The sequence below is a fragment of the Protomyctophum bolini genome (assembly GCF_963924005.1).
Source record: "Protomyctophum bolini genome assembly, chromosome: 15".
NCBI classification, from domain to species: domain Eukaryota; kingdom Metazoa; phylum Chordata; class Actinopteri; order Myctophiformes; family Myctophidae; genus Protomyctophum; species Protomyctophum bolini.
Window position 1 is genome coordinate 19,139,726 of NC_137876.1, and position 24,271 is coordinate 19,163,996.

At 44.1% G+C, this 24,271-nt stretch overlaps 2 protein-coding genes across 3 annotated transcripts; one reads left to right on the forward strand and one right to left on the reverse strand.

The window, feature by feature from the left end:
* Nucleotides 1-6,387: 6,387 nt before the first annotated feature.
* On the forward strand, nt 6,388-8,508 carry LOC308329960 (uncharacterized protein; the record flags this gene model as incomplete). The annotated part of the gene is made up of 2 exons (XM_080784535.1): nt 6,388-7,099; nt 8,279-8,508. Exons 1-2 carry the CDS (start codon nt 6,442-6,444, stop codon nt 8,506-8,508), a joined length of 888 nt encoding a protein of 295 aa, XP_080640661.1. The 5' UTR covers nt 6,388-6,441.
* Nucleotides 8,509-12,042: 3,534 nt separating this feature from the next.
* On the reverse strand, nt 12,043-19,741 carry LOC308329540 (procathepsin L-like). 2 transcript variants are annotated; one of them, XM_080783874.1, is made up of 9 exons: nt 19,634-19,741; nt 18,300-18,442; nt 17,753-17,852; nt 15,779-15,879; nt 15,112-15,303; nt 13,650-13,818; nt 12,900-13,020; nt 12,530-12,630; nt 12,043-12,263 (listed from the first exon to the last, which is right to left on the reverse strand). In XM_080783874.1, the coding sequence occupies exons 1-8, from the start codon at nt 19,731-19,733 to the stop codon at nt 12,531-12,533; spliced, it is 1,026 nt and encodes a 341-aa protein (XP_080640000.1). In that variant the 5' UTR covers nt 19,734-19,741; the 3' UTR covers nt 12,043-12,263; nt 12,530. The 2 variants fall into 2 exon arrangements, with proteins under 2 accessions (XP_080640000.1, XP_080640001.1); XM_080783875.1 differs by having other exon boundaries at nt 12,043-12,630.
* Nucleotides 19,742-24,271: the final 4,530 nt, after the last annotated feature.

Consider the following 24,271-nt stretch of genomic DNA (forward strand, 5'->3'; position numbering starts at 1 on the left):
CTATTAAACCCTTTGGAGTGTCATATGGCAACGGTGCAGTGAAAGGACAGTCAATTTTGTATTTTAAAAACAAAATGCCAGGCGGACGCCAGAGGGTTTTAAGACATGCCCAAAACGGGGGCGCGCTAGGCTTTAAGTGGGCAAAGGTGTATACCCCCGGCCGGCCCACATGTTGAGACCCATGAGTGTCCTATAAAACCTGCCAACGTGCATTTCTTGCCAACTTCCATTGGCTGGTATGAATGTATGAAGGCTTTTTGGGGTGATCGCAAGCCATGCAAGCCTGCGACACGCGCCGCTACAGGCGCAGATGCTTCGGAAACGTCTTGGCAAACATGCAGCGCATCGGGCAAAACAGCGGGCTCTGTGCGCACACTGTGGAGCCGAGCGGGCACGCGTGCGTTACCGGCTGATTAGATCATGAATCACAGAGGAAAATGAAATGTATTCCAATGGAGTGACTGACGTTGGGTCTGACTGTTGAGAACATGCTGTGCTGGCTGGCAATATATGTGTTTTCGTGCGTGCGTGCGGCACACCAAGCACTATTTTCGTGCTCGGACAGGAGGACCCAGCCAGCCAGCCGCGAGGGACACAACCAGAGACACACTCACACTCACTCAAAAACACAAGCCTTTCAAAACAAAGTTAAAATTTGATTAGAATGACCTTTTGGAACAACTGGCAGCCGCTGTTCAATCACTGGCGCTAATGAAATTCAGATTCGCAGCACAATTAACACTGTAATAGTACGCAAGCAGGATAATTAAAATCACTGTACAGAAAACTGACAATCAATCCTAACTGAAAACAGAGTGAATCTTATCTATCTATCTATCTATCTATCTATCTATCTATCTATCTATCTATCTATCTATCTATCTATCTATCTATCTATCTATCTATCTATCTATCTATCGTGGTTCTCTTTTAATGTTTAAGGACCCCCATTGGTATAGGACCCCCCAAGGGACCCCCATCTGAAAATGATTTGTGTCAGGGACATGCAGAAGAGAAGATTTGTGTTAAAACAAATGCAAATAATATTGACAATCTTCAAGGTCTTTCATTAAAAATATAAGCAGGTATACAGTACCCATGTATAGTTTGCAGTGCGGCACTTTGTGACGCACTGTGAGCTTGTACATCTGCTATTTTTAAATAGACAATGTGTAAATGCGTCTATCTGTCTCTGCTTGCCTGTTAGTGACATTGCAAACATTGAATGATTCAATGGAAAGCATAGCAGCCCATTATCAGATCCTATAGTTGAGAGGTCAAGTCAAGGGCATTTGCATATAGTTCAGACAAAGCTATGAATAAAAGGTGTGCTTCACTTTAAAAGACAACAAATATATGTCAGAGATACAAAGTATGGTAAACGCTGAGAAAAAGACATTGAGCATTTAATATCAAATTTCAGTGGAGCGCTATACACAAACTCCAGAATAGAGGGAACACGCACACGCACATGCACGCACGCACACACACGCACACGCACACACACACACACACACACACACACACACACACACACACACACACACACACACACACACACACAGTTAGCCAATTTAAATGAATGGGGAGGACAAAGTACTCACATTTCCACATTGTTTTACACCCAACCCCTTACACACGTCACGTGAAACCCAGCCATCCAATTCAATTCAATTCAATTCAATTCAAAGGGCTTTATTGGCATGAGAAAACATACGTTTACATTGCCAAAGCAGAAAGAACAAAACAACAATACAGCAATACAATCAAAACAAAAATTATGTACTTTGAAGGTCAGAATCTTCAATAGATCAACTTCTGTGTACCAAGATAACTCGATGCAGGTATAGTGCAGGAATATACACAATGATTAGTCTTTAGGGTGGTTGTGTTCCATTTGATATCCTTCTCCTATCACAGCAACTCACAAATCTTGCTGCTGTGTTTGCACATTGTTGTACTTCGCCCAGCAGATATGGGAGTTTTTTGTCATTGGTCATGTTTTCAAAATCTCCGTGTGTGGTTGTAATCTGTGGGAAGTATGTGTCTCTGATGTCTTGGTACAATGGACAGATGGTTAGGAAGTGTAGCTCGGTTTCCACTTCGTATAGGCCCTCATTTATCAACCGTGCGTACGCCAAAATATGGGTGCACGCCGAAATTGCCGACATTTTTGACATTTACGATTTCCGCCAAAGCTTGAAATTGAACGTGACAACGTTGAAAATCCACGGTTGCTCCTCAGCTGGCGTACGCATTTTTTTTCTGTCTTACACAAGCGGAGCAGCCTTGTCTGAACTGCTGACACTGTCACAGGCATCTAAACATATGTTTTCACTCCTAAAATGTTAATATAAAACGGTATGTGTATGTAAAAAACAAAAGAGAGATTTCCAACTTTACAAGTAATTAAAATCGCGCAATTAAAAACAATATAACATGTTTACAATGTATTAGTTTGTGCTTAATCAAACACTTGTTATGCGAGCGCACTTGTGAGATGATTTTGGAGCGCATGCGGACGCGCGGTGATGCGGCATATGCGATTATGATATTATTATTTTTTTAAAGGCATGAATGGACTGCACGCCTTTATTTCCAAGTGACAATGACAAGCATACAATACAGCTTGCCTATTTGTAGTAAGTACTAGCAGGCTATAGGCGTAAGGGGCTTAATCATTCACCATTTATAAGTGCTTAGACAGTTTTGACAGTTCAGATAAAAGCGAGATCATTTTCGGGGCTCGGGAGAGTCGGGAGGACGGGACCGCGGCGTGCGTCGCCAACACATACCAGCGCAAGCGGCAAGCCTTCATCCATATGTTTATGATTCGTTCATCAATGATCAAATCACTACATAAACGTTGATTGTGAGCTGCCTTGACGACATGATAGCCTATCTCTCATGCAGGCATGTCACCCACAGGACTTTAATATCACAGCAGTGCGCAGTATCACGCCTTCGCCGTGCACTGCGCACGAATGGGTAAAATTAATATAGGCCAGCCTACAAAAACTAATTCCATTCATGGCGATGCGATGTCGATGTGTCATGTATATGCGTGCATGCGTGGACATGACAGCAAAGCAAGCGAGGTGAGAGGAAAACAGACAGGGTAGGCCTACAACTTTATTTAATTCATGCAGGTGTTCGTTCTTTATTTAACAAGACACCAGTGGGCTTGCAAGTTGCGTGTGCTTCTGCGTGTGTGTGTGTGTGTGTGTGTGTGTGTGTGTGTGTGTGTGTGTGTGTGTGTGTGTGTGTGTGTGTGTGTGTGTGTGTGTGTGAGAGAGGTGCGTGAGGCGGGCAAGGCACGGGAGAAACCTTTTTTCCATAGTAAAAACTTGTTTCCATGGTTCCCACAGGTCGTAATTCATGTGTTCAGTCGCAAAAACGAGGGCGAGGCTTGATTTCATAGGGCGTGCCAGATAGATTTCAGCCGTCACATTTATTAACGTCAGAACGAAATTAAGGAAGGATCAGCTGTTTGCGATCACTTTATAAATGCCGTGGCGACGTGGGTGTACTACGAAACCTGCACTCAAATCTGTGGCATATTTTACACTCGATTGATAAATGAGGGCCTTAGTGTGCAGTGGGTGCATAGTCTGTCTTCTCTCGGGATACAGGTCTGCCTATGACGGCCTTTCTCGATCGCGAGACTGTGCTCACTGAGTCTGTACCTAGTTAAGATTTTTCTTTGTTTTGGGTCGGTCACGGTGCTCAGGTATTCTGCCACTGTGTATTCTCTGTTTAGGGCCAGATAGCATTCTAGTTTACTCTGCTTTTGTGTTGCTTCTTTCCAATGTGTCAGATAGTTTTCCCTTTGCTGTTTTATAATTTGGTTTAGTCCAATGGGTTTTCTATCTCGTGGCTCTGTTTGTGTTTGTGCCCGGAGTTCCAGGGCCAGCTGGAATCCACACACATGCATGGCCACGGAATTTCGTGACACAGGATTCAGAGGATTGTGAAAGATGCCACAAGTTGGCAAACTGCATGTACACAGTATGAGATCCTTTTGTAACAAAGCGATGCTACCATGGCCACAGAACTGGGGGAAAGTAACTAATTACATTTACTCAAGTGCTGTACCCATTCTGGGGCATTATGTTATAGCTATTGAAAAATAGCCAATCTACAAGCAATATATTCAAATCTTTGAATATATTATGTATTCTTTCAGAGCGAACGTTTTTAACTCAAATCTTTGCTTCATGGGGAGGTCCCTGGAACAACATATTTTCAGATGGGGGTCGGCGGCCAATTACATATATTTTTGGGGGTCCTTGACATGAAAATGTTTGAGAACGAACATTTTCAGGATTTAGAAGGCATTTGTAGAATCATCCTCGGGTCTAAATGGGTTAAGTACAATTTTGAGTACTTTGACTTTACTTGAGTATTTTCAACTTCCAATAGACATACTTTTATTTTTACTCCACTACATCTCAGAGGCAAATTGTGCTTTTACTCCACTATATACCATATATTTTCTTTGCAAACTTCAGTTACTATTAGTTACTTTGTAGATTTAAATTAATATTACAAGACATACATTAACCACTTCAGCCCCATTTAAACTTTTCAAGTTCACAAGATGTTGCGATGTGACTCGTTGTGAGCTTGTAGATCTAATATTTTCTAAATATTTCCACACATTCTCGTGATACCTTGTGAAACGGAACGTTCTGACTCCTTTTACTTTTGGTATACTTTAAAGGGATACTTTAAATAAAAGGGATAGTTCACTAAGACTAAGGAGACACGTTTAACCGCTGCTGGTCATCAAATTATGGGCTTAGGAATAGGATGCGACAAAAAACGATTAACACATCCAGGAATTTAAGAGAAGTTAAGAGTTATCCATAGAGGGGAGAAATACGTCATTTGGGGGGTGAACTATCCCTTTAAGTATATTGTAATGTCAATAATAAGTTTGTACATTTACTCAAGACATTATTGTGTCATGCGGGTAGCTCAGTCGGTGGAGCTCTCGCCTTTTGGACCACGAGTTCACAGGTTCGATCCCGGCAGGCACCGCCGACTCAGCGTATGAGTAGCACGACTTGGTGCAGCAAGTCGTGCGGGAAGTACTGGGAGCCGATGGTAGGTACGTGTGACGCTCCACCTCAGCAATTCATCTCCCAGGGGTCTAGCGCATTGTAACGGGGATAGACTCCATCTCCCACGGGTCTAGCGCATTGTAACGGGGATAGACTCCATCTCCCAGGGGTCTATAGCGCATTGTAACGGGGATAGACTCCATCTCCCAGGGGTCTAGTGCATTGTAACAGGGATAGACTCCATCTCCCAGATGTCTATAGCGCATTGTAACGGGGATAGACTCCATCTCGCAGGGGTCTAGTGCATTGTAACAGGGATAGATTCCATCTCCCAGGTGTCTATAGCGCATTGTAACGGGGACAGACTCCATCTCCCAGGGGTCTAGCGCATTGTAACGGGGATAGACTCCATCTCCCAGGGGTCTAGCGCATTGTAACGGGGATAGACTCCATCTCCCAGGGGTCTATAGCGCATTGTAACGGGGATAGACTCCATCTCCCAGGGGTCTATAGTGCATTGTAACGGGGATAGACTCCATCTCCCAGGGGTCTAGCGCATTGTAACGGGGATAGACTCCATCTCCCAGGGGTCTAGCGCATTGTAACGGGGATAGACTCCATCTCCCAGGGGTCTAGCGCATTGTAACGGGGACAGACTCCATCTCCCAGGGGTCTAGCGCATTGTAACGGGGATAGACTCCATCTCCCAGGGGTCTATAGCGCATTGTAACGGGGATAGACTCCATCTCCCAGGGGTCTAGCGCATTGTAACGGGGATAGACTCCATCTCCCACGGGTCTAGCGCATTGTAACGGGGATAGACTCCATCTCCCAGGGGTCTAGCGCATTGTAATCGGGACAGTCGATCAGGTACGGTGATAGCAGATCAACGCGGCGAGGGACGTAATGGTGTAGCTTTCTAAACTTTAGAAAACTACACCGCGGTGATAAGCTATCACCTCAAACTCAATATATAGGTCTTCAGATGTCACCCGTGGCTTCTGTGTGCCGTTAGGGTGTGGGGATAGGCTTAGTATGTGATTATATGGTCGGATTATTGGGACGTCGGACTAACCTGCAGTCACATCCAGTTCAGCTCAGCTCATCCACCTCTTTGGAACTTAAATTCTGTACTTTAAAAAGGTTACACACACACTCACTTCTAAATGTCTGTTGACCAATATGAGTGTCATCATCACAGCCAGGAAACAACCTCAACCGATTGACGTATTTCTGATTTCTGCATGAGGAACTAACACTGATTACTGCCTCACTGCACACCCAGGCAAACAAACAGACAGGCAGGCAGGCAGGCAGGCAGGCAGGCAGGCAGGCACCAAAATAAACCAAGACAAAGTTGGGATCAGTCATCACAATGTGTGGGTTCAGATGGATTCCAGCATGTTTATTTTACCTGCTTGCCGTCGACACCAGCCTCTCTACACTCGACCTCTACCGCACAAGTGGAGATACCGTCATCTTGCCGTTCGTCAACCGGCTGCCTGGCGGCGACCGAGGCTGCGAGTCGACCACGTGGATTCACAGCCAACAAGATTCGGCGACTGCCGTCACCGTGGCCGAGAACGGCGCGATTCAAACGAGTCGACTGCAGCCGTCCAAAGCCACCCGGATGAGTCTGGAGACAAACTGCTCTCTGACCCTCAAGAACGTCGCGGCCGAAGATGTCGGCCATTATGTCTGCCGACAGTTTCAAAATGGAAGGCAGCGTGGGGACGACCAGCGCGTCGGCCTGTCCGTGCTGGCGGTGAGGGAGGTCACCAGAGGGCACGGGGGGGAGGCAGAGGGACGGACGTTGCAGTGCTCTCTGTTTGGATACGATGCAGCAAGCTGCCGACGTCTCAGCGTGAGCTGGACGGACAAGGACGGTACGCTGCTGGCGGACAACTCTCAGAGGCCTGGATGTTCTGCCAATCTGACCGTCCACACGCACCACCTGACCAGGAAGGTCAGGTGTCAGGTGACCGTCAGCGGAGGCGTGAAGACGTTTGTTGACTTCCCAGAAGTGGCGGAAGGTAACTAAGGCGCGATTCATATACTCCTATTTTAGAGCCGAATAAAAGTCGGTTCGGCTCTGTAGAGCCTACAATGTGACGTCATTTGAGGTTCGGGGGGGGCGGGTACCGTCCTAAAGTCGACTCTTCGATATAGCTTTGTCGACGAAATCATTTCGACACTACAGCGCCGAAACAGTGGTAAAATAGGAGTATGAATCGGCCCTAAGTATACTTATATTACTCATCAATATATTTCTACTTTACTACAAAGCAGAGGCAAATATTGTAGTCCACAACAATTAACTGACAGCACAAATAAAGCACATTACAAAACATACATTTTTATATAGTTCCGGTATTCAAAAATAGCAGATAACACAGTCTCACCCGCAAAAAGTCAAATGTCGACTTTAGGGCAGACCCCACGAAAAGTCAAGTTTTTACTTTTCAACAATCAAATTGCGACTTTTCTTAAGGGGGCGCTGTTTTTCCTTTGTCTTGCCATTGGTAAACCAAACGGGGATCAAAACAGTTAAAACACGTGGATTAAAGGCAACATAACGCACGTCACTCACCACCATAACAATCCTGGGAATATTATGATAATATTGATTATTTTTCTATTAGTAGGTACTGTTTGAGAACGAGAGTTTTGATTAACATTTCCGACTCCATGACGTCATGTCAGATTACAGTTGACATTTGACTTTTTGCGGGTGAGACTGTGTTGGTATGATATAAGCTCACCATGTTGCTCTGTGACATTATGCGTCATGAATACTTTAAGTTTGGTATACTGTAATTATAATGTGATGCCAATACTGACACTTTTGAATACAGGACTTGTACTTGTAACAGAGTATTTCTACATTGTGTTACTGTACTTTTACTTAACCATTTATAACCTTTAACCCATTCAGGACGGGAACCCCCTTTTGGTGTGCATTATGTTACACTTTAGCTGTTAACAAATAGCAGATCTACAAGCTCATAGCGCGGCACCGAGTGTCGCACTATAGACGCGTGGCGCATTTTGAACTTGACGATCTGCTATTTTTGACTAAATTAGTCAATGCATGGCAGCATTCATATTAGAACATTCATATGTTCTAATGTGGATGCTGCGTGTTCAAGTTGTTATAAGTAACGACTCTTGAGTTGCCTACTTCATCCACCACTTTCCATTCCATGCAGGAGGAGACATGATGACAACAGCCACCCCAACATCCCTTCGTTCCAGGGGAACAGCGGCTGTCGTCGATCCCACGCCAGCCTGCTCTGATCGTTTCCACGGGGTGGTGTTGGTGGTTCGTGTCGTAGGGACGGCCGTCATGGTCGGCCTCGGCGTCACTCTGCTTCTCGTCAGCAGAAGGACGAAGGCGCAGACTCCCCGAGACACCGATCCCCACGGTGTGGCAAAAGTCTGATGCAGGATCCCTCTTTTGGACTGTAGGAAGTATTAACCCAGAAACTGAACATGTCCAGTTCTGTGATGGTTCTCTGTTCACGTTTCCATTGTAATAAAGCTTGACAAAGCTCACAAAGCATCACAATGTGAATCTATTTTAATGCAAACATTCTGAGTTCTGGGCAGGGGCGTAATGAGGTCATTGTGGGCCCCGGTGCGAGAATATTTTGTAGGCCCCCCACCACCGCGGCACCGCCATAAACAAGTGTGCGTGCGCGTGCCTATGCGCGCACACACACACACACACACACACACACACACACACACACACACACACACACACACACACACACACACACACACACACACACACACAATATAGGTATAAACTAACATTACAGGTGAGGTGACCGGCCACACAATTAAATTATTCAATTAAATTCAAAGGGGCTTTATTGGCATGAGAACATATGGTACAGCATTGAGTAAGTTAACAGTCTTTGTATTGAGTTTGTGCTTGAAATGTACTGTAATTCTGCAAAAAAAATAATTAAATCAATCACACTAGCACCAGCCTTTCAGCACCACATGCAGACAGCACCAGCTGCCAAGCTCAGTGTCCATACAGTATATTCATCAATAAACAACCTGCCCTGACTTGGGCACAAAAACAAAACTACCACAGCCTGATGTCTCCAAACTATCAAACATAAAAATAAAAAAACACAGTTCATTATATGCCACTATAAAACCACAGCATGGAATGGATGTACTCACTTATTAGAAGGTCACCTTACGGGCCTTGTACTCAGCAAAGTCATTTATGATGCTTCTCAGGTCCAAAGCCCTCGCTCTGCAGTTCTCAATAGAAAGCGTAGCCAGTCCACTGAGTCTCTTGTCCCATGCTGCTCCTTAAATAAGTCTTTATCAACTTTAGCTTGGAGAATGAGTGCTCTACACTCTACAGTGACAGGTATGGTGAGATATAACATTAATGCAGTGCAAACATCAGTAAATGATGCCACTATATGTGTCCCTGTCAGGGCTAACTGGCACATGACAGCACAGTCCTTTGCAATTTGCAACTCTAGATTTATTATAATGATATAAAGTGACCATCAATTTGCATCTGCTTGCATTAAACAACATTAAACTCACCAACATTGCAGCTGTAGGGAAAGCTTGAATATCCACTTTGAAACTGCAAAGCTTTTGTTTCATAAAAATACACCGAATATTTTTCCCACTCAGCTCTGCACTTCGTTTTTCTTCTTTTTTTAGTTCTATCTCACTACTAGAACTTTCTGATAAGATTGTTGGCACTTAAGTTGGCTGTCAACAACAGCGTCCATTTGTTTTTTCAATGTTGTGGACCGGAGCGTGGTGAAATAGTTGCTAAGATATGATACTGCATAATGATTGGCTCTGCTGCATGCCTATGAAGAGTACTGACCAATGAGCTGTGCCTAGCGCCTTGCTAGACACCAGGTTCCATGTCTTCCTCCTGTTCCCATAGCTCAGCTAGCTGCCCCTTCTGCTTGTGTGTATGTGTGTGTGTGTATTCACAAAACAGCGCCCGTCAGCTGTTTCTTTTCTTTTCTTCCCTTCCCCTCATGGGCCCCTAGGGGGCGCTGGGCCCCAGTGCTTTGCACTGGCTGCACTGCCCTATGTTACGCCACTGGTTCTGGGGTTAATCCCTTAAAGTAGACCATACCAGCCCTGGCGAAAAAGGATTTTGTATTTTAGAACAAAATGCCAGGTGTAGCGCATGTTTTGTAATTGCATCATCATGCTATTATGCCCATATAGATATGAGTGAACTTAACACGGGTCCGCCTGCAGTCCTTCCTCTTACCACTAGGGCCCAATGCTTCAACGTTGGAGCGCCTCACTGGCCCCTGGGTATAGACTAGAATAGAATAGACTACATTATGGACACTGTTCAGGCTATTTTCATGTATCTCCTACTATACTGTATCTTCAAAAATATAAACAAACATTATTCATTGCTGTACGCCCAAATGTCATCAAATTTAACTAAACAGAAATGGGTACAAATGTGTTCTAAAATATGTGAATTTTTGATGACCCTTAATTGGTGTCATCTTGAGTTGGTGTGTGTTACTGAATGTTCGATAAACCAGAAATATCAAAGACAAAACACTCGTTTTGAGGCGCATGCATGTTACATTTTTAAACAATGCAAGTTGGAAATGCATACCCCACCCAGATATTAAGTCTGTGTCCCTTTTTATGCCTGAATGATGTCAGAACAGGCCATAAAATGGAGCATGGGCAGGGGCCCTGTCCAGAGCCCGGGCAGGGGCCCTGTCCAGAGCCCGGGCAGGGGCCCTGTCCAGAGCCCGGGCAGGGGCCCTGTCCAGAGCCTGGGCAGATCTTTTTGGGGGCGTTTCTGGACAACCGTGGGTCCGACCGACTCGACACCGGGCACTGCACCCGTGTGTAGAACGTCGGGACTCAGGAAACACACACACACGCACACGCACACACACACACACGCACACACACACACACACACACACACACACACACACACACACACACACACACACACACACACACACACACACACACACTGTTGCGTGTGGCCATGACATCACTCACACACACACACACACACATACTCAGTCATTCAATCATTGTCTGTGCTAATTCTCTGTCTCTCCTCCCCACTCAGACTGACACACCCAGACTGGCATACCTGCAGCAGATTCCCCTAATTGTCATCTGCTGCAGCCCTCTCTATAAAAGCCAGCCAGCTCAGTGTGATGACAGACACAGACCCAGCAACATCTCAGTTCCACACCATGTCAATCCTTATTTTGAGTTTACTTTAATTTACTTTAGTTTGGCCTGGGGATGACCGGCAGTCTTTGTTTTCGTTGGTAGTAATAGTTGATTGTAAGTTAGGCGGGGGGGAACAGCTTCGACGTCCCTACAGGGGGTGGCCTGGGCCCCCCCTCATTCTCCTGTGTTTGCCGGCATCTCCAGGTCTCCCTCTACTTATAACTATAAGTTGGTAAAGTACCACTGAAATTTATGTATTGTTTAATATTTTGGTTGCTCACATGTTTCCAGTAATTTGATCCCTGTGGGGAAGTTTGGTTAATACAAAACGTAAACCTTGTGATTTTGTGATGTCCTTCCTTTATGTTGGGTTCCCCAATTCGAGCTACTTGTGTTATTTATACACTTTGCTTGGAGACCGCAACACACACACACACTTTTAATGAAATTGAATTGATACCCATGCACACATGACAGAAGCCTGTTTGCTGGCTCCCTCTGTTGGACTATACAAAGTGTTAACCCGGAAGCAGAACCTGTCCAGAACCTGAAACTTCTCCAGTTCTGTGATGGTTTGTTGTATACGGTATGTTTCCATTATAATCAAGCCTTACACGCTCACTATAAGAATCACAATGTGACGTGTTGTGGGCCTGGTGTGGTACACATTGGCTATTTTCATCACTATTTATTTCAATCTAAAAGCCGATCTCTGAATGACAAAGAAATTGGAAATGAAACACACTGTCAGGAACTTGGAACAATATTGTTGCTCTTTATTTGACGCATCATCGTTATAAGACCTTTGTCAGGACAGACAATAACACAAATAGCACAAATTAATAACCACCAAACATCTAACGGCTCCACCCCCATGAGTGTGTATGCTGTAGGTCATTATTGTCCACCAGTATAGTCCACTGCGTCGTAGTCTAGTAGCCAACTGTCCTTGTCCCATGCACCCCATTCAGACGAGGGGGTAGCTGGTCGTTCAGACGAGGGGGTAGCTGGTCGTTCAGACGAGGGGGTAGCTGGTCGTTCAGACGAGGGGGTAGCTGGTCGTTCAGACGAGGGGGCAGCTGGTCGTTCAGACGAGGGGGTAGCTGGTCGTTCAGACGAGGGGGTAGCTGGTCGTTCAGACGAGGGGGTAGCTGGTCGTTCAGACGAGGGGGTATAGCTGGTCGTTCAGACGAGGGGGTAGCTGGTCGTTCAGACGAGGGGGTAGCTGGTCGTTCAGACGAGGGGGTAGCTGGCTGCTGTGGCAATCCCACACTGGTTGTCCTTGTTCCTGCTCATCTTGATGTAGCCCATGTCGCCCCAGCCCTCTCCCCAGCTAGACAAACACACATTTATACCAACTGTCAGGGTCGTGCATATATATACCAAGACATTAACGTTATTCTTTAAAAAAATAAAAATGAACGTTATTAAAATGTTAGTGTTTTGTTGACTAGTATTTGGGGACCCACTTGCAATGTCAATCAGGTCCCACCGTTTTTGTACTGTACTGTACGGTACTGTACTGTACTGTACGGTACTGTACTGTACTGTACTGTACTGTACTGTACTGTACTGTACTGTACTGTACTGTTATATGTTTACCTGTTCTTCACTATCCAGTAGTCCAGTCCATCCTCTGTAGTACCATAACCCACCACCAGGACAGCGTGATCCAGGTCATACGCGCCGTTGCGGCACTCTGGTTCATCATACACACCGTCATCTACAGGAACACGCACGCACGCACGCACGCACGCACACACACACACACACACACACACACACACACACACACACACACACACACACACACACACACACACACACACACACACACACACGTATAATTTCGGCGGTACTATACTTGTAAGGACATCATCATTTTAGAAGAGATTTTGATGTCATTTTATTTTTTACCCCTAACCTGTGATACAGTGACCCTGATCTCTAAATATACCTAATCCTAACACACGTTTTATTTAGCTTTGTAAGCTTTCATAACAATAAATACAAATTTTAATATAGAATAGAATAGAAGAAATATAGTACCTGCATGAGCTCTACACCAGCAAAGGGTTTTTGAGGGCCTAAAAACATATAAAGTTGTGCAACTTTGCACGCACATCACAAGTGCCGAGTGTGTTCATTATATATTATTTTTTGTCTTTATTGACAGATTAACAGTAGTTAAAGAGATGGGGGGGGGGGGAGAGACACGCAGCTAAGGTCGTCGGGATCGGGACTCGAACCCGCGACACGCTGTCAGGCTATAGGATTACCAGCCGGCTATAGGTTCGGCCATGTTATAGTTTCAGTATACAATACAGCGCTATGCATGCATGGTTCTCATACCTGACTGGTAGAGCTGGAAGGACTGGTGGTTGGCGTCGATGGCGACAGACACCGGCCCCTCGGTGGCCACGACACTCTGCAGTAACTCCTCGGTGGCTCCGCTGAGGTCCGCCCAGCCGCTGCAGGTCGCTCCCACGGCGCTGCTGGGGTCAAAGCGACAGTCCCCCTCCTGCATGGCGCCATGTGCATGCATGCAGTGGAGGAAGGACGAAGGAGCACTCGCGGTTATTAGTCGAGTAAAAGTATACTATAGGAACGCTATGCACGATCATTCACAACCAGTGGTGGGAAATAGTACTACTCAATTGTTTTGCTTATAGTAAAAGTACCAATTCTGCAATTTAGAAGTATACTTTGTTTGTTAGTATAGCTTGTAGATTGGCTATTTTCAAATTGTTTCAAAATGTATAGCGTTGAAGTGGTTAATGTGTGTTTTCTAATAATACTAGTACTGGAAATTGGAAATACTCAAGTAAAGTACAAATACCTCAGAAATTGTACTTAAGTAAAAGTACTTAGTTACTTTCCACCACTGTGCACAACGCTGTTTCCCAAACAGTGGCTCAAATGCATTGCAAAATGTAAATATACTTTGAGTATAGTGTAAACTGTAAAATAAAGGTGCTAAAGTTTTTTTTTTTTTAATTGACAAACCTTTATCTAGCTCTGCATAATAATAATACCTGGCACTTGTTTGTTTTTGTTTTTTTACATGACGGTGTGGCTACGTTTAGGCTACTTAAAGGACCACTTTCAACCTGTCCTCATATTCAGTAACAGGTCCTCACTAATGCTCATTTTAATATGGCGCCATTTCTGAAATCGTTTACATGACCAAACCTGCCTATGATGTCAGAGCGTCTGTATCTCGGGCGCCATTTCCATTTCTGGGAAGGCAAGCTTCTGCGTGCGTCACAGAAGGGGGCGTTCCATATAGGCCAATCAGAGGCAATGTAAACGTTTGTTTTCTCATGCCAATATAAGTCTGTGATTGGCCCAGCCCAGCGTGCCATCCGCAAATCCGCTTACCGGTAACTTACCTCTTCCCCATGCGATCCAATGAATTTCTGCGGCCAATGAGGTATCTATAGGTGTTTATGTCTGTGTGAGTATAGACAGAAATGGTGATTATCCTGCTTGGCACTCAGCATCAATGGGTTGGATTGGGGGGGTCAAATCAACGAATCAAATGATTTCCGAGCACGGCACGGCTGCAGCTCACCCATCCAAGAGATGGGTCAAATGCGGAGAACGAAGTTTCACTGCGGTAACGTGTGTGACAAATCGTACGACTTTGACTTTGATGATATGTCACAATTTTCTGTCTACAGAGGTAGATAGGCCTATTACCATGAGCATCAGTGACATGGCCAATTATATGAAGATGTAAGTTTTAAAATGTAGTAAAGGAATTCAGAGTACAGTAGAAGAGTATACACTTATTGTTCCACCACTGACTGACCGTAGCTTCGTAGGGGTAGGACTCCTCGGTGTCCAGGCCTTGGTTCTCTGCGATGTAATGAAAGGCCTGGTCCACCCATCCTCCGCCACAGCCCAGGTTTCCGTAGCTTCCGGAGCAGTCCACCAGCTGCTGCTCGCTGAGAGAGACCAGTTCCCCCGTCTGTCTGAAGTGCTGTCCCTCCAGAGAACCCGTCTGGAGGTGGGCGGGACAGACCAGGACAAAGACTTTTATATTGTTTTATTTCGGTGTTGTAACATGTACAGTTAAGTTGAGTCACAACTGACATTACAAAAACAGTACATGGCCATTATAAGCCGCTGCTTATAACGCCTATACCCTTTCCTGTCTTCAACAATGACAAAAGTGTTCTTTTCATGCAATATTTCAGATTTCAACAGTGCCGCATATGTGAGTTTTGTAATCTCTGAGTCAGCATCATTGGAAATGAGGATCCTGCTCTCAATGTATTTCAGAGAAAAACAAAGGCTGAATGAATGAATGAATGAGTGAATGAGTGAATGAGTGATAATGCACGCACTTGCACGCACGCATGCACACGCACACGCACATGCACACGCACGCACACACACACACACACACACACACACACACACACACACACACACACACACACACACACACACACACACACACACACGCAGCATACCGCACTAAAGGCCCAGCAGGAACCACACTGCCCCTGGTCCTTAACATCAGTTACATATCCCATGTTCCTCCAGTCCACTGCAGTGGGCAGCTTGATGCCACCTGGAGGTATGAAACCATAATATCATTCATTATCGTTCATCTCGGGTCACGCTCACAATAATCATTATCGTGGAGATATTAATCTATGGTGAAACTGTCGTTGTCATACACTGGACCTGAGTTAGCTCTGTACTTTGGAGTCAGAATATCTTTATTGTCATTGTGAAAGACAATGAAATTGATTAGCAATCCAAGCTTAGTCCAATTCAAAAATAATCTATATGAAAGACATACTTCTACTCATAACTACAGTCAGGGACAAATTAGCCATTGGGCCAGTGGGGCCGTGGCCCAGGGGCCCTTGGCATTCAGGGGCCCTTTGGGGAAATTGGACCGTGAGGTACTAGGTTTGACGCCATGAAAAGGGCTCCTGGGACCCTCCATTGGCTGTTGATTTTGTTAAATTTAGGTTAAAAATATGATAAAAACACAGGAAAACAGGACAATGTCGCTATGGGGGGTTGGGGGCCCTGCAAATATTACCGGCCCAGGGGCCCTCGTGGGGGTTAATCCGTCCCTGACTACAGTTACTGGATAAAGATACAAACACAAGCATGCAATAACCACCTTATTTCGACTATTTTCTAAAGATTTTCATACAAAACATTCTGCAAAATGAGTACTTTCTCTTTTGTCCATCCGGACATTTACATTTTGAATTTCGTTCTTTTAATTGTAACAGAATATTTCTATATTGCAGTATTCATGTGCATTTGAATATACTGTTGATATACTTTTCAGCCCCAATGATGGTCCCAGAGCCATAAAGTAAGACAGAGTTACGACATTGAGGAGGCAGAACAATTAGCGCTGTTCATGCAGCCAGGAGAGTGACAAGCTGGAGTTTGAAATACATTGTTTACAACGAGACCGGCGAAAAATATCAGCAATTTGAGGCATTTGTGCAACATGATAACTGTTTTAAAGTATTACAGTAGTACAGTAACAACTATCTACTCTCTGTAATGTTTATGTTGTACTATTATTAAAAAACGATCTGACATAAAGGGATTTAAGATCATTAAAGCTGGGCTGTTGCCTGAGTCCAGTGCATTCTGCCATAACTTCCGGTCCAGGACATTGTCACTCTTCGCCTAAGCACTAAGAGCCGCCATTGGACGGGCCCCATGACGTGAGCGGAGTTGTCGTAACTCTCTTACTCTATGGCTCTGTAACGAAGTGGTCCTCCGTTACTGATATTGGGCACATTTAAGTATGTATATTTGCACACAAAGGAAGAGTCATGAGTTGAACTGGCTTATTGAAAGTATGATGAACATGAAAATACAATTATGTAATATGAGACTGTGTTATGGGTACTTGAATACTGACTGCTTCTGTTCTGTCTGTTCCAGTGTGTTCAGGGAAAAGAGTCCCAGGCTACCGGAGCACCATGTATTGGTCTGGACTGGACCACAGTGGAATAGCCATGGGGGTGTTTGAGTGATGCATTGGAGCTGCTAATGATAATGTGATATGTGGGTTATCTTGCAATAGTGGGCATCATTGATATGTACTTACCGGTGTAGGGATATAGATTTATAGGTTCATGTGATGTGGGTTATGTGGGGTTCAGGAAAGTGTTGCATGTTTAACCAGGTGAAATGGTACAGTCTGCACTGATTGGTTCAGCTGACTATAAAAGGCTGCCAGGAAGCACACACCAACTCAGTGTTGGATTCAGTGAGAGGGCATGGTGGAGCTGCACACCAACATGCCCTATTTGTTTGCTGCCTGCGTGCTGCCATTTCCCATGCTGTCCACCTTCTTTTTGAAATAAACCACGGTGTGGCTGCTTTTTACCTCCTGACTTTGTGCTCATTTCCAGCCGCTTATCGGGCCGACACTACAGGCTCTGGATTGTCCCACGTACCTGCTGGTGGCAGGTAGGCGGAGCCTGTACGGCGAGGCGTGGAGGAGTTGGAGGAGCGCAGGAGGCCTCGGGAGATGAAGCGTCCGTACTCCACTCTGTCCTGTTCACATGGGTCGGAAATGAAACGTTAAGTACATTTACTCAACTATTGTACTTTTTGTGAGGTACCCTCACACACAAAAAGGACCGTAATCCTGGTCTCTATACTGCCTCCCCCTGGTCAGCTGGGGTGCCTGATGAAGTGGAAAACGGAACTGATTGGAATAACGTGTTCGCGTTGTGAGCCTGTACATCGGCTAACTCCAGCATGCAATCAAGTCGAAAATCAGCCAGCAAGCCCAGCCAAAACACATTTTAGTTGACTAAACGATATATTGCGATATATGTAATATTACGATATACGGTCGTATATATATTACGATATTTAGTTGACTAAAACTAGACAAACACTTTGCAGTTGACTAAAACTAAATGGAAACTCATTCAAGAAGACTGATATGACTAAAACTAAATTAAAACTTGCTGTCAAAACAAACAGGAACACTACCATGTCAGCGAAGGAGGTCATGCCCAGGCGGAAGGACTTGATTCCCTGGTCCGCAAGGATGTTGTGAACCAGCACCCGTTTGCGGTTATTGAGCCAGACATCTTTACGATGGGCCTCCTCTGTCGCAGAGCTGTACACCTTTCCTGGACAGAATGAGATCAGTGGTTTTTGATTGATTGATTGATTGATTGATTGATTGATTGATTGATTGATTGAATAATTTATTAACCGTTTGGAGAATTACAGTAGATTTCAAGTACAACTCAACACAAAGACTGTCAACTGTGGACGACACCATGAAGCATTACGCTTGTTTACAATATGGGTCCACCATGTCCAATTCATCATAACCTTTAGAGACGTACAAATATACACTTCTATATAGTTTACTTTTTTTAACCGTTTGCATGATGGACCATTAAGCACAGGGGAGTACAGTACAATACAAGTCTGCTAAAAAGGATAAAATCATGAACCCAAGAAAGCCCCATTGACTTGTTTCCATTGGTGTCAAGTAACTACTGTAAGTTAAAATAATATATATATATATGTTTCTGTCAGTGGTTCTCAACCTTTTTCATGTCAAGGACCCCCAGAATCATCTGTATTTGGCCGCAGACCCGGAAATGTTGTTGTTCCAGGGGGAACTGCCCATAGATCCGAAGTCCCGTTAGTCCGAACCATAGGTCCGAACATGCACTGCTCCCGTGCTTGCGGTTAGGTTTAGGTTTGCTCCCGTGCTTGCGGTTAGGTATTGGTTAGGGTTAGAGATAGGGATAGTAACTTCGGAACAATGAACCTTCTGACTAATGACACGGCACCGTTCCGGGGACCCCGCAGAAGCAAAGATTTGAGTTTAAAAAAGAATCACTCTGAAAGAATATAGAGTATATTCAAAGATGTGCGCCACATTTTCACGATTTAAAAAAAAATATATATATATATCTAAAGTATAAAAAGCAAGGCTTTTGCACACCTACAGGTGACAGGTGCGTAGGAGAGGGTACGGTGCCCAACAATGAAAAAGGAACAAACACCCGCACACTGTCTTTGTGTTCATAAAGATATCCTGATGAATATGGCCGAAACGTTGCCGTTTCCCTATTAAAAGTTGGTCACTGCATTTGAAGACAGTGTGCGGGTGTTTTGTAACATAATGCTTAAAACACCAAAAGGGGTTCCCGTCCTGAATGGGACATGTCAGCACCAACGCAACTCCTTGCTACTGTCATTGGGGATAACCATTAACCGCGGTTGCATCATGCAACTATACACCGTTTGGTTGCAAGGAGTCACGTGACGAGTCATTGGTGTGGTTTGGGTCTCAGTCTCACCAAATTTGAGTTTCCACGCATGGAACTCCAGGTCTTCCAGGGTGATGGTGGCAGCGCTGGACACAGCCAGGATGACACCGGCAACTAGCAGGAACTGCATTCTGACTGACAGACAGGCAGGCAGGCAGGCAGGCAGACAGACAGACAGACAGACAGACAGACAGACAATTATTTTGGGCTAGAGTAGCGAGCCCACTGTACTGTGCTATTATAGGTGCAATCTACTTGTGTTTATCTTTCGCATATAGGACATATATATGTTGGTTGTAAAGAGCGCCTTCCAACATTCTGTGCAATCTCTTCTATCAGTAGCCGCCAAATATGGCGAAGACGCTGTTACTTGTACCCCTGAAGGGTGTGTGGTTATTTGTCCGAGATTCTGTACCGCACCTTGTAAATATTTGTGTCCTTGTATCTCTAATGTGGACATAAATAAATGATTATAACGTGTGTGTGTGTGTGTGTGTGTGTGTGTGTGTGTGTGTGTGTGTGTGTGTGTGTGTGTGTGTGTGTGTGTGTGTGTGTGTGTGTGTGTGTGTGTGTGTGTGTGTGTGTGCATGTGTGCGTGCGCGTGTGCGTGTGTGTGTTTGTGAGAGAGAGAGAGAGAGAGAGAGAGAGAGAGAGAGAGAGAGAGAGAGTCCTTACCTTGCCGTGTATGGGATGGAGAGTTGATGGAAGGTTGGTGTGAATTCTATTCTTATATAGAGTGTTGTAGCCGAGCATATGGGGTGACACAAGGAACGGGTATAGGTGGGAGGGTTCTGTTGTTTCCCTTTTTTTAATTTAACTTTTTGGTTTTATTTAACTTTTTGTTTCACTTTACTACTAGATCTGTCTATATGGAACCGGCCACTGCGGCCAGCAACTCTACATCTCAAACCTCAAACCCTTAGATCTCCATATTTGCAGCTGACCTGCACTGACATTGCATTATGTTGACCCTTCCCCACCAGTCCTTCCTGTTCTGACATTCCGTATGTCGATCTGTCCTCATCAAACCCTGTACACTCAAGACATGCTCCATATATGGCCAAGACATAATTCAGCGGCAGTCGGCCGCCACCCAGGCGGATGCGTGCATGTACGCGACCTCACCACCAAGGTGGCTTCTCGCAGTCAGGGCGTCTTACTGGTCGTAATAGAAGATTATTTAATATCAGCGTATATGTGATAAAAGTGAGTCACTATGCAAAACATAAATTATGATAAAATATTTATCTTTGGGGTACAGACCCTGCGTAAGTGGGTATGAGTGTCACGATATCAGTCTGTTGCACACTTTTATAGTGTTGCCATAGTGTTTCCTGTTCTGCCTAGTTATGTTTGCCTGTCTTGTCTCACCTCCCTGTGATTACTAGTTTTCTCCACCTGTGTGCTGTTAGTCTCCCAGCCTATTACTGTTGATTGTTTGTTCTGTTCACCTGTGTATTGTGATCCCTGCGTCTACTTAAACCCTCAGTCCCTTGTGTTCCCTGCTTGATTATAATTTATGTTATGGTGTTCTGTCCAGTGTTTTCAGTATAATAAATACCTTGCATATGATCTGCTCTACTCCTGCCTGTCTGTTCTACATTTGGGTTCCACATCTTGAGTCGCACCGTGACAATGAGGAGCTACAGCTACATGACAAATTGTAATAAAACAATTGTACACTTATACCATTAATGCTGGTAGAAAATATATGTTTTGAACCTAAACCGATTAAACTAGATCTTTGGTTTCAATGGACATACTAGCGTTAAATTGAATAAACCACAACACAATTAGTTAATTAAAACATAATAAAATCACCAGAGAAAACCACTGCTGCTTTTATGTTTTATAGGCTGCTAATTTGAATAATGCAAACGGAATAATTAAATAATTTGAAACTAACAGTAAACTAGTTTAATATGAACACACACACCATATACTCGATACTGGAAGAAAGAACCGAAATCTCAGTCATATATGACTGAGGATTTCGGTTCTGTCTTTCTTGTCACTTCACTGCCAGTCATTTGTGTTGTGTGGTGTGCCAATTTCCACTTTCCCACCGTCACAGTTGTCGATGCGACAAAACGTACAGTAAAACATTGATGCCATCCATGCTTGTGATCCAGTTTCATGTTTACGCTTTAGTGCCGTTCCCCATTTCGCCCTCACGGTCGCAATGAAGTATACTCTGTCCTGGGGCCGTATATGCATGGTCAGCTAATTGGCTGAGGTTTCAGTTCCTTCTTTAATTTTCTCGTCTAGGAAAAACGAAATCTGAAAAGAACTTGGGTCTTTCCAAGTTCCCTTAAATTTCTTCACGTTGCATTTGTGCCACTCACGCACCTGTAAAGGATGCATTTGGTTCCCAGTGGTGGAAAGTAACATTTACTTGAGTATACTGTACTTATTAGGCAAGTACAATTTTGCGATATTTGTACTTTTTAATTCCCAATACTTTTACTTCTACTCCACTACATCTCAGAGGTAAATATTGTACTTTTACTCCACTATTACTTGAAAACTTTAGTTACTAGTTACTTATGTAGATTCAGATCGTTATTACAAAACATACATTACCTACTTCAGCCCGCATTTGAAAATAGCCGATCTACAAGCTCACAATGCGCATTGTGAGCTTGTAGATCGGCTATAGTTTCAAAAGATTATTTATTATAAATTTGAGAACTCTAAATGGAACATTCTGCACAATTTATACTTTTACTTTTGATACTTTAAGTACATTTTGATGCCAATTATTTTACTCGTAGGCCTACTACATTTTGAATTCCGGACTTAGGCCTCACTCACACCTTTACAACAGACTGATGTATGCTTGTTGTATGAGATGTATAGCTGATGCAAGCTCGCAATGCATTTCCTTTGGGAGTCACATGGTTTGACACAACATTTGTGTAATAATAATAATAAAAATAAAAAAATAAAAATAAAAATAACAAACACAGATAAAAATCAGGGAGATGCAAAGGCTATTCTATAAAAATGGGTCTTTAGGAGGGTTTTAAAATGTGTTAGGGACTGGGTTAGTCTCAGCTCCTCTGGTATAGGCTATTCCAGAGCCTTGGGGCCTTAACCACAAAAGCCTGATCCCCTTTAGTGACCAATTTAGCCTTGTGGGTCACCTTCAGTAGACCCTGACCCGATGACCTTAAGGTACGTGGCGGCACATAAAATTCAACCATGTTGGATAAGTAGCTTTAAAAGTTAATAATAAAATCTTAAAATCAATGCGAAATGATACTGGCAACCAATTAAGTGTGTGTATGAGGGGGAGGGGGGCAGTCGAAACACAGCCGAAAGCCATACAACAGCTTGTACTCCAAAATGTTGTATCAAACCCTGTGACTTCCATTGAAAATGCATTGGGGCGGCCATGACACTTACATCTTGCTTACATCTAGCATGCATCAATGTTGTATGCTAGATCGAAAGGTGTGAGTGAGGCCGTAAGCCCGACTCACACCTTTCGATCTAGCGTACAACATTGATGCATGCTGTATAAAAGTGTGTGATACATCTTGCCCAAATGCATTTCCAATGGAAGTCAAATGGTTTGACACAATTGTGATGTATGGCTTTCGGCTGTGTTTCGACTGCCCCTCATACACAAATGTTGTGTCAAACCATGTGACTCCCATTGGAAATGCATTGCGAGCTTGCATCAGCTATACATCTCATACAACAAGCATACATCAATCTGTTGCGAAGGTGTGAGTCAGGCCTACCTCTTCCTTATGATTTCATTATCAGAGATCTAGTGCTGGAAAGTAACTAAGTACATTTACTTAAGTACTGTAAGTGTGAGGTATTACTGTACTTTACTTGAGTTTTTCCCATTTATTTTTCTTCTACACCAGGGGTTTTCAAAAGGTGGTCTGTGGACCACCACTGGTTTAGTTTTAGTCATAGTCTCTGAACAGTATTCACTTAGTCATATTTTGTGTCACCAGGAATGTTTTATTGTCCGTCTAGTTTTAGTCGACAAAATCATGATGTGCTCCCTGACCATTTTAGTAATGTAGGATTTGTTGAAAGAAAATGAAAAAACATCTTTCCACTGGATAAGAAGCAGTGAACTGAATGACCTGGTGACCTATGATGACTGTCCAAATGTATATAATTCTCGGCCAAATGCAACGAGACTTAGCGTTGGGGGGGTGCGTCAGCTATGTCGAGAGGTAACAGGGGGCCTGGCTGTCTTGAAGAATACCAAACGAGTCACCCCTTTACCAACTCGCCCCGGGCGTACAGCCGGCAGAACTGTGTGGCCTGGTATTCCTAAAGTAAATTATGTAAATTATGCTTAAACGGTTAAACCTAACCTTATTCCTAACCTTAACCTCAGTAAAACTACGCCTAAACCGATACCCTATACCTAACCTTATTCTCAGTAAAACAAAATAAAGAATACAAGAACCGCGGCACCGAGCAGTCGGCGTGAGGTCGGCGGAAATATCGAGGGGCGAAATGGTTCAGGGGCGACCGTACCTGATACTGTCTTGAAAGGTATATACAACAATGTATACAGTACCTGTGTTCCAGGACTAAATGTGTTGGACAGTCATTGTTTACTTTGATCAGTATATCCATCAGTCCACATCAAAGTATATGTTACACTACAGGTGAGAAACCAGTACAACAAGC